The following is an 11,509-nucleotide window of genomic DNA, read 5'->3' as shown; positions in this document are numbered from 1 at the left end:
GAATGAAAACTGTTCATTTCATGCAGATGGTTTTAACATAAATTGGTTAATGGTTAATGGTTTTTAAGAATATATACCATGAATATAGTTAAATATAGATGTGTGGTAGCTTTAAAGTTATTATACAAAATATATGCCATAGAATTAATAAAAAAAGTTGTAATCATATGAGAGCCTGGATAGGAATAAAACCACTGAGCAACGAGCAATGCATTGTGTGCAACTTGAGGTTATTTTTGGGGATAATGAAATCTAACAGCGTTCTGGATGAGATGTCATGATGAGGCAGATGAAATTTTTCAGACATTCAATGAGGAAGAAAAAACATTGCTTTGACAGGATGGATTAACAAAAGGATTAGGGGACTTTGGGTGTCATCAGGGTGTTGGAGCTGTTGAAGGAGGCAGAGAAACATTTTATGAACTTTAAGATTTTACTGAATGTAAGATAAGACCTGATTAATTTGTTATGATTTCAATAACAAAGCATGCACTAAATTGAACTGCTCAGTCGTGCACAGTCACAGTCACGTCAGTGGGTAAAAGCAGTGGTTGCATGGGTGCATGCATTATTTAAATGTATGTCATTTTAAAAATATAATTTGTTTTTTTAATTTTATTACACCTACCCCTGCAGTGCCATGAAGCAACCCAAAAGGTAAATGGGAATCAGTGGCCCGGGGCTACAAAAAAGTTAAATCCGACACTACGCTTGACTTTGTTTGTCAGTAAACTGTTAAAGATACAACATTTAACCTTTTCAGAGTAAACTGCATTGGAGCCCAGTCTCCTGGTCAGAAACAATGGTTTGCACAAGTATCACAGCTATGCAGAGAGTGGCCTCCACCGCCCTCCTCCGCCTGTTATCAGCAGTGCCTGTGAGTAATCAAACAGGGGAGGATCCGCCTTTTTCTGCAATAGTCTCTGCCTTCGCACTGAGGAAAGGTCGAAGTCTATACGGAACCAGCCGACGTTTCAGTGAACACGGGAGTTGAGCCCAGCTTTTCAGACCCCAACCGGGAGGATTAGGGTAGTTTCCATGGCGTCGGTGCTGAAGCGAAGTGCCTTTTTTCTGCTGCTGTTCCTGGTGTGTCCCACGGTGAGGAAACTTTTGTCGTTGTTACAGCATATGGTTGGAATTTGTTTGCATGTTGTATAAAAGCGGTCGGTGGCGTGGCGGAGTTTGAAACAGGTGCGGTTTTTTACTCCCGGTCACCCCCTGTCGTTGGGTCAGATCCTGTTGTAAATGTCTAATGTCATTTTTACTGTACTTTTACATTCTACTTTCCTCTCGTTTTCATTATTTAATGACACCGTCGCTATGGATACGAGGAGGAAAAACAGTTAAAAGAGTGTGTTCGAGGGAATAAAAAAATCATAATAATTGTTGTCGAATGCGTAACATGTCAACATATTAATCTTAAACATACAGCCAAACAGGAATAGAGTCAAATTTTAAGATATAATTGTGACAGAGAGGATGTGAAAGTGTGTAAAAAATAAATAAATAAATACAAAGTAATTAAAATATATAAAGGTTAAACAAGTGGCTGAGATAAAACCACCTCAAATTACGTTATACCCACACATGCTTCTACAAGTTTCCTGTAAATAAACAAACAACCTTAAAACTTAAAGCTATTGTGGTTTAATTCATATAATGTGATTTATTTATTTAGATATTTTTTTGAAGTTGCATTTTTTAAATTGCTGTTTATTTTCATACTGAGTTTGTACGGAGCATGTACACTTTACAGTATACATGCTCCGTTTGTTTGTCCATAACCGTATACAAGGATTGTCTTGTTGGTAGTAATTTACTGTAATACTTGTTTATCCTATATATATAAATTATTCCTGCGTCTTGTTCTGCTGCTGTTCTGTGTTACACCAAAAACAAACAGCCGGTATACGTGACACGAACTTGGTTAACACACTTTAACTGACACGACCGAAAAGGTTTGAGGTGAAATAATTTGTTCTCTCTATGAACCAGGAGTTACAGCATGATTCAGAATTTTTTTATTTTTCTTGTTATAATCTGCATAACGCCTCACTAATCCTTTGACTGCTGCATTCTTTGTGTTTTTATAATCCTTCAAAATGCCAAACATCTTCAGTTTACATAGTACTGACTTTTAGCAAGTCACAGGTGAGAGTCGAATGGTTTGGTTTTGCAAACCGGCTTTTTTATTCAGATTTGTTTGAACAGTCAAAGAAAATATCATAAAAAAATTTAAAAAACGTAATTTAACAAATGTTGTTAGTTGATGGTTTTACTTGCTCAAACCTTCAGTAAAGAAGCTTTAGTCATTCAGAAATGAACTTTGTCTTATAAATGTTAACTTTTTAACTTTCCCCCTTGCTTTTACTGCAGCTTTGTCGTCTCTTCTGGTCGCTAGACATTGAAGAAAATGGGGAACGGTGGCATCGACAGAGGAGGGAATGGGTGGTAGCTCCCAGAAGGCTGGTGGAAAACCATGACTACACAGGCCTGGAGAGCATTGCACGAGTATGTGGCATAACATTTTTTTATTCAAATAATTTTGTAAAACATTCAAACTGCTTTTGCAGATTCTACACATGCACAACCTTATCTGTGTTCAATCTAGGGGCGGTAATTATGGTTATTATGTATGAGAAGCAGCTGCTCACACATACTGGCCAGCGTCCATGATTTTAATAAGTTAATGACGACAAGTCTTTGTGCACATGTTTAGACAAACACGCCCGGGTTTGATGTTATTAAGATTATCTGGTTTCATATCTCACCTTGATTTGAATTGAGAACAATTCTAATGCCAAGAAAATCATGTTATTGTTACACACAGTTTCTTTTGTGACATTGCTACAAATGATTAATCCAGTCTGCTGACTTTTCTATGTAATAGAAAGGATCTTAAAATATGGGTTGTGGCCCAAATGTGGCCGAGGGACAAAGGTGTTTATTGAGAGCCTTTAGTTTAGACTTTGGCCCAGTAAAAAATAATAAATGGTGTTAGTGTAAATATATATACATATATATATATATATATGTGTGTGTATATATATATATCTATATATATAGATATATATATATAAATTTGATGTGCAGTATGTTGCTTTTCTGTCCTGTTAATGTGTGCTGACTTTGTGTTTTTGTATTTTCTATTTACAGATTCGCTCTGATAGAGAGTATGATAGAAAGATACAGTATTATTTATCCGGGCCTGGTGTTGATCGGTCACCCCTGGGAATATTCTCCATTGACCAAAGCACCGGGTATGTGAAAATCCATGCCATTCTCGACAGAGAGGAGATCGCCACCTACAATGTAAGTGTTGTTATGAACAAAGGTTGTGTAACAATAATCATACAAATCTATAGTGTAAATCTGTCCAATATGAACAGGGTAAAAGTACTACATCCTTTTCTTGTAGCTAACGGGCATTGCAAAATTCACCGATGGGACGATAGCTGAAAAGGACATTGACATCAAAATATACGTTGACGATGTAAATGACTGCTCACCTGTTGTCAAGGAACAGCAAGCAGCGTTTGTGAATGAGTCCAGTGCATCAGGTGATCTGGAGAACTTATACTGATCATGTGTCTGAAAGGACAGAGACGATCTTAACTGTAGTAGGTAATATTTTGTTGATTTTTTTTTATTTTTTAGGTACGTTTGTCATGCAGGTGATAGCCACAGATGCCGATGAAGAAAATACACTTCGCAGTAAAATCTTCTACAGCATTGATGAATCAACCAACAGTGGTGGCATGTTCATGATCGACTCACAGACTGGGGTTATCAGGGTTAGAAAGAACACTCTGGACAGAGAGGTGAGGCGCCATACTCGATGTAGCATTTGTACTGTGCAGTAGTACAGCTTTTTTTTTTTTGTTTGTTTGTTTTAATTTTCAACATCTAATTAGTTTTACTGCTGCAAATTTCTGGCCTGTTATCTTTGTTAAAGGTTTGTTAAACCAGCAATTAAACCACAGGGTTCTAACAAACAGCCAAACAGTCAAAATTAAACCTTCAAATCACAAAAGCACATGCATTGAGTGAGAAATTCAAAAGAGAATGTGATTCCCTATGGTACCACTAGAGGAAGTGGAAGTACAGTGAGTACCATTGTTAGAAAATGCTTGTCTTAAGCTGCTGTAACAATATAAAAGCATTCATATTGTGATGAAACTTGTGTTTGCTCTGATACAATACTATAATATTTGTTGATAACTGGTCTAGCAATCTGGTTATTGGCAGTTGGAAGCTAGTCTGACCATTTCTGTGACGCGGTCTGTCTACTCTCTGGTTACGGAAATATATTTGTCTGATTCACTGCCATTATGACACCGTTTCTTTTCATTCTTTTCAAGACAAAAGAAACATATAAGTTGAAAATCAGAGTTGCTGACATGAATGGAGCAGTTGGAGGAAACTCGGGAAGTGGAGAAGTCGTGGTAAAACTTACGGACATCAATGACAATATTCCAAGACTGGAAAAAGAGACGGTAAGTGTGACACTATGACATCACCTGCCTCTGTGTCTCTTGTCTTAGTCTGCATTAACAAACCCATGTGAATGTGACCTGCAGTATGTTGGGAGTGTGGAGGAGAACACTGTCAATGTTGAGGTGATCAGGATAAAAGCCATTGACATGGATCTGATTCACACTGAGAACTGGTTGGCTGTGTATGAAATAGTAACAGGAAACGAAGGTGGCTATTTCACCATCACTACAGACCCCAAGACCAATGAGGGAATTATCACAATCAAAAAGGTAAAAAATAAATAAATAAGAGAAGAAATCCTTACTCATAAAACATTGTTGAAGTTATTAAAATTATTTCCCTTCACTCCACAGCAATTGGACTACGAGGAAATAAAGTCTCTAAACCTGGGCGTGGTCGTTCGCAACAAAGCAGAGTACAATTTCGGCAGCCAGACTACAACTGTGGGTGTTCCCAAACCGTATCCTGTCACAATCAACGTGTTAAACCAGAAGGAAGGTCCTCGATTTCAACCAACGGTAAAAGTTGTGGCTCTCTCTGAAGACCAGACGTCAGTCTCCCTCAACAAAATTATCACTACCTATGCTGCCATTGACAGTGACACGCTACTGACGGCCACAAACGTCAGGTACAGCCATGAACAGTGATAAATAAAAGTCATTGGCATTTCAATGGCTGCTTTGTCTTGTATTTATATATTTATAAATGTTCCCACCGTCAGGTATGCAAAAATTAAAGATGCGGACAACTGGCTGATTATTGATGAAAACACAGCAGACATCAGGCTGAACAAACTTCCTGACAGAGAGTCTACCTTTTTGGTCAATGGAACGTATTATGCCGAGATTATATGCATCTCCAACGGTGAGTTTATTTATATTTTGGCGGCTTTTAATATTTCTTCTACAAATGGAATTTCATTCACCAATGTCTGGGCTACATTTTACACTTTTTTATTAATGAAAACCTACAAGATGGCAAAAGCCACATATTATTTTGTTATGCAAAAATGTTATTTTGGGTAAATATTATTCTTTTGTAACGTTTTTTGTAAATTAGCTATTTTTACATAAAAAAAAATTACATTTTGCATTTCTCCAGCCTTTTTCTTTTTTTTCTTTTTTTTTTTGGTGTTCAATACAACGTTTTCAGAAGTATAATAAGAGCAAGATTGTGTTATACAGTAATATCTACTCTAGCAAAATTTAGAATGTTTTATTAATGAAGGATAGCAACCGAAAATCCAGTATATTTGTCTCAGATGATTTGGAGATTTTAGGCAACTTAAAAACAAAACAAAACAGTAAGTTATGGATGTAAATTGTGTTGAATCCATTAAACTGACTGGATTTCCCCTCATCTATTTTTTTTAATACTTTCAGACACTCCCTCCAAAACTGCCACAGGAACCATAGCAATCCAGGTTGAGGACTTTAATGATCACTGCCCAAAGCTGACAGGTACAACTCACACCATGTGCCTGGGCCAGAACGTGATCTTTGTCACAGCTGTAGATGAGGATGGTTACCCCAATGCGGCACCATTTGATTTCACGATCATTAAGGAGAAGACTAAGGGGAACTGGGTTGTGGAACCTCACAATGGTAGCTCCTTTTTATTTCTATATTAAATGTTATTTCGTCTGTTCATGGTCCAATAACACCATAACGTGATAATAGGGATGAAACTCCACCCTTTAATAATTGATGATTCTTTCTCTAGACACCACAGCCATTCTTCGAGACCAAGCCAACTTGTGGCCAGGCATCTACCAAGTGGGGCTGGAGATCAAGGACCAGCAAGGACATTCGTGTGGAGACGTCCAGGTGACAGATGTGACTGTGTGCGCCTGTGAAGAAACCACTAAAGCCTGCACTTCAAGCCGCACGTCCACGGAGCTCGGAGTTGGTGGGATCCTGCTTCTGCTCCTGGGACTCCTGCTGCTACTGCGTGAGTCCAGTGCTTCTTCTGATGATCATATGTATTGACTTAACCTCACCTGACTTGTTAAAACATACCAAGAGGTGATGATGTAAAGAATTGGGTCATAGTCAAATTAAGACTGCGGCGCACATTGCATACATGAAGTTCCTTCTTTGGAATGATGAAATGTATTGATTATTGATTTTCAGTTATCCCCCTGCTGCTATTATTCTGCCTGTGTGGAGGAGCTGCCAACGTGGCAGATTTCAAGACGATTCCATTTGATACCAAACAACAGTTGATGACCTACCACACAGAGGGGATAGGGGAAGACAAGGTATTTTTGGTGGATTTTTTGGTTTTCACGTGAAGCATTTTAGTACACTTTTTCATTAATGTGTTTTCACGATATCCTCACAGGAAGTTCCTCTTCTGCAAATCCCATTGGAGGTTGATGGTGGTGCAACTTTGGGGGGCGGGGGTCAGGGAGGATTTACAGAGTGGGGAGGAGGAGCAGGAGGCATGGCAGGAGGAGGCTTTAATGTGACCGGTTTGACCACCGAGGAGTTGCACCGGTACAACCAATACAGACAGTGGTTAGCTGAAAAAGAGGAGCTAAAATTAGGACAGGAAAACTATTTCTCCCAATACAGAGCTGGAATATTTGATGGGATGGCTCTGTCTGAAAAGTTCCTGGGAGAGTACTACTCTAGTGTGAGTGTCAATTGAAATACACACTGTAATTGGAACTTTATAATATGACCTAATGGAAGAAATGTTTTTCTGTGTTGTTATTAGAAATGTTTTTTTTTTTTTTTCAGAAATCAAAGCAGAACACAGAACAGTCAGAGCAGAAGGATGCTTTGCTGATGTATGACTACGAGGGTCAGGAGTCATTGGCAGGTTCCGTCGGATGCTGCAGCCTTCTTGAGAATGACAATGACCTCTCCTTCCTCAATAACCTGGGGCCGAAGTTCAAAACTTTAGCTGAGATTTGTCAAGGATCGAGGATTAAGATGGAGTCGTATAATGCAGAATTTTCCATCCCACCGGTGTCTCCAGTGAGGCCATCCACACACACGCACCTCCATACTCACACAGAAACAATTAGAGACAGGGACCATGTCAACATTAATGCTGTAGACACCTCCAACATCACAACAGGATCCTCCACCATTGTCAAGGAGCAGCACATTACTGAAAGATCGCAAAGTTCTGCCACTCTCCCCAAGGTGAACATGCAGGACAAGGTCATGATCCCCAGTCAGACGGTGCTCATACAGCAGCCCACTATGTACTATGCTGCTACCCCTATGTATGTGGTCGAACCGCAATCCCAAATGTTGCTTGTAGGGGGCACGCAGCAGCAGGCTGTGGGTCAGGTGGCCTCTGTTGGGCTAGGCCAGGGCCTGGTGCAGGTTGCTGGTCTCCAAGGTTCTCAGGGCATGGTTCTTGTAGACAGGCAGGTTGGAGGGAAAGGAGTGGTTGGTCAGGCAGGGCATGGCCTAACACATGGAACCAAGTCCAGAAAGGTTTTGGTGGTTGAGAATGGGTCCTCTGGTGTTGAGCACCTTCCAGCAGGCATGATTAGAACCACCCAGGGGTCCACGGGCCAAGGTTTTGAGGTAAGAGGTCCGAGTATTTTTCTGAGTTCTTCTGGTTCAGTGGAGGCAAACAAGGGCCTTACTGTGACAACCACACCCAGGGCACAAGGCAGTCAAAAAGTGGTTGTGCAACATAAGAAGGTGTCTGTCACCGAGAGAAATGTTGACTCTAGTACAAAAGCCTAGAGCAGAGCCAAGGTTTGCTTTGGTACAAGTGCCACACCTGATCTGTTTTGATCTTCACTGAACCCTGTAGTATAATCCATATTAAATCAAACATGAGGCTATTGGTACAGATAGGCCATCAAAAGTGGTGGAGAGAAAAATAACATCCTTTAAGGCCATCCTAACGATTGCACTAGAAAAAGTGGAAACGGTGCAAGATTTGTTTTCTTTCCAGTTGCTAACGTGTGCTAACTTGTAGAGCATTTATCATGTTGGAAAAATGAGAAGTGAGTGAGGCCGCTGTTTCTGGCCAAGTCTGAGATTGACTTGAATCAGCACATTTGGTTTGACAGTCTCCGCTGCAGCACTGTGTCAGCCCTGCTGTCTGTCTGCACCACATGTTGAGTCATCACAGCTTAAATTTTATCCAACCACTAACATCCGAAGGTCATCACCGATGACCAGTTAAAAGCACTCTCCCAAACATGTGTGGTGATGGAGTCCTTTGTGCTTCTCGAAGAGATTTAAGTTTTAATCTAAATAGACGCCTGAGAAATCTTCCAGGAAACTGCCACCTGTTGAACAAGAGCTGATCTGTATTTGGCCTTTTTATTCATTAGAATTAATTGAGTAAATCTGAACCATGTGACTTAGATGTGACTCAAAATGTTTTACAGAATTTCAAACTTGGATCATAGGTGTCAGAAGCCCTGATTACACATAAGCACAGCCAATGTAGTGATTAGAACTGTAAATATAATCGATGATAATAATATGTAAAGTATAACTACTTTAACCTACCACAGCTTAACCCTAAAAACCTGTTCACATTCACGCTTGTCAATAACTCATTATTGTAAGCACCAGTGACTGAGGCACTAATGAAATGTCTAAAGAACACTGGCATGGCTTCAACGTATAAGCAGCCAGTGTAAACAAATATAAACCGGTCTAACCAACAGTCACGTTTTTTTTTTTTAAATAAGTGAACTGCAAATTTCTCACACAATTTTCCACCAGAAAAGGGAAGAGAAAGTGGAAAAAATAAAATAGAACGGCTGACGAATCTCACACTTGAACTGTCCCCTGCTGAAATCAAACCAGTGGGAGAAAGGGAATTTTGAACTCTGACAGTCAGTCAGTCGAATACTCCGGCACTACGACTTCAACCAATCATAGCAGACCAACACCAAGTCAAAGACTCTACGCCCTGAGAGGAACAACAGGAGAAGGTCAAAACCAACTCCTAAACAAACCATGCACTACTACATAAAAGAAAAAATGTAGTTAATGTAAAATAACATAAAAATTTCTATTGGGGAAAATCAAGTTGTTTAACATTATTATAATAATGTGGTGGTTGAACTAATGTAATGACAAAACAAGAAAGAGATTGCAAGAAAGTTTAGTGTTTAAATGCTGCATATAAATATACTTTTATCTTCACAATTTCGTAGTAGCTTTCAAGCTTAAGTCGTGCTTTTAGCTTCTCCTCTGACCTTTAGACTCTTGAACTGAGTTATACTGTAGTAAGGAACTACTTCAGTATGTGGGGAGTTTCCTGAGAAACAGCATACAGTGATATAGATAAAATAGCCTTTTGCACTGTGGGCCTGATGATGAAGGAACACAAAGACAAGGTGTGGAGTGTTGATGCTCTGTGGTGTATTCATAAAGTCATAGATTATTCTAGATGATGCCACACAGTTTTGTATTGTATTATTATACTCCTCAGAATATTTGTGGTGTTCATTTTCTTTTTTGTACGGTAGAAATAGAAACATAAGTGCCGAGGCTGTAATGATTTTTTAAAGTTTTACGACTTAATTCTCTGATTTATAATGTGTTTTTAACCTGTGGTGTGTTTAATGACAACATTATTTACTTATATGGATAGGAAAAGTGCAAAGCACTGATGACACTGTCTATCATTAAATGCTTTTGATGTAGTTTTCTATTAATACGATGCATACTTTGTGCATCACTTGTAGTATTCTTTGTGTTGTATGAATAAAGATTTTGGTGCTGTAGTACAGTTAAAAAAACTGACGTATGAATGTTTAACACTTTTTTTTACATATTTAATGATTATTAAAAATTAATTACATTTTTACATTATTTTCATTACACAAATGTGCTCTACAACACAACAAATACATAGAATATATATGTTCTATATATATGAACACAAATATATATTTATGTATATATAGGGGTGTTTATGTATATATGTACATATATACTGTTCTATATATGTTTATCTATGTTCATACATATATGAACATATATGTTCTATATATATGTGTATATATACATATATATAGAAGAGTGGATTATTGTGGATGCCCATTAATATTTTTGTTAAAATAGTGGGAAATAAAATACATTTGTTCATATTTTCTAGCACTTTATCTTTTAGCCAGCGTTCAGCAGAAGACTAATGATATATTGTATTGGACTATTTTGTATTCAACTGTGTAGTCTAGTGATGTATTGTATTGTACTGTGTAGTGATGTATTGTACTGTGTAGTCTTGTGATGTACTGTCTGGTCTAGTAATGTATTGTATTTGACTGTCTAGTCTAGTGATGTACTGCATTGTGATGTATTCTACTGTGTAGTCTAGTGATGTATTGTGTTGTACTGTCTACATCCTTCTGTCTTGCTTTCTTTTTTCCTTACTTGCTTTCTATTTTCCTGCTTTCCTCACTTCTGTCTTGCTTTCTTTTTTCTTCTGTCTTGCTTTGTGTTTTCCTTCTGTCTTGCTTTTTTTTCCTTCTTAATTGCTTTCTTTTTTCCTTACTTCCTTTCTTTTTTACTTACTTGCTTTTTTCCTTCTTTCTTTACTTCTGTCTTGCTTTGTTTTCCTTCTGTCTCGCTTTATTTTTTCCTTCTTTCCTTAGTTCTGTCTTGCTTTCTTTTTTTCCTTCTGTCTTGCTTTCTTTTTCCTTCTTAATTGCTTTCTTTTTTCCTTCTTTCTTGCTTTCTTTTTTACTTTATTTACTTCTGTCTTGCTTTCTTTATTCATTCTGGCTTGCTTTCTTTATTTCTTCTGTATCCAGACGTTCCGTTCTGCAACCTTCACTGCAGTTGGTGTTGTTAGTATTACTTGGTATGGACCCTCCCACCTGGGGCTCGACCAGCACTTTCTCTTTATGGCCTTCACAAATACCCAGTCACCAGGCTTCACTGGTCTCGTCTCCCGTTTTACTTTCTTTATTCCTTCTTGCTTGCTTTTTTTTACTTCTTTACTTGCTTTCTTTTTTCCTTCTTGCTTGCTTTCTTTTTTTCTTCTTTCTTGCTTTCTTTTTTCCTTCTTT

At 38.3% G+C, this 11,509-nt stretch overlaps 1 protein-coding gene across 1 annotated transcript; it reads left to right on the top strand.

Annotated features, from left to right (window-relative positions):
- The first annotated feature begins 866 nt into the window (after positions 1 to 866).
- On the top strand, positions 867 to 10,234 carry LOC103396333 (desmoglein-2). Its single transcript, XM_008334374.3, has 14 exons — positions 867 to 1,098; positions 2,377 to 2,511; positions 3,157 to 3,312; positions 3,419 to 3,560; positions 3,658 to 3,821; positions 4,362 to 4,496; positions 4,581 to 4,766; positions 4,851 to 5,125; positions 5,219 to 5,361; positions 5,880 to 6,101; positions 6,220 to 6,447; positions 6,630 to 6,757; positions 6,841 to 7,134; positions 7,242 to 10,234. Exons 1-14 carry the CDS (start codon positions 1,039 to 1,041, stop codon positions 8,208 to 8,210), a joined length of 3,237 nt encoding a protein of 1,078 aa, XP_008332596.1. The 5' UTR covers positions 867 to 1,038; the 3' UTR covers positions 8,211 to 10,234.
- Positions 10,235 to 11,509: the final 1,275 nt, after the last annotated feature.

The sequence above is a fragment of the Cynoglossus semilaevis genome, chromosome 20 (genome assembly GCF_000523025.1).
Source record: "Cynoglossus semilaevis isolate Cse_v1.0 chromosome 20, Cse_v1.0, whole genome shotgun sequence".
Classification (NCBI taxonomy): Eukaryota; Metazoa; Chordata; class Actinopteri; order Pleuronectiformes; family Cynoglossidae; genus Cynoglossus; species Cynoglossus semilaevis.
The sequence above is the reverse complement of the archived record's forward strand: the minus strand, read 5'-3'. Positions and strand labels throughout refer to the sequence as shown.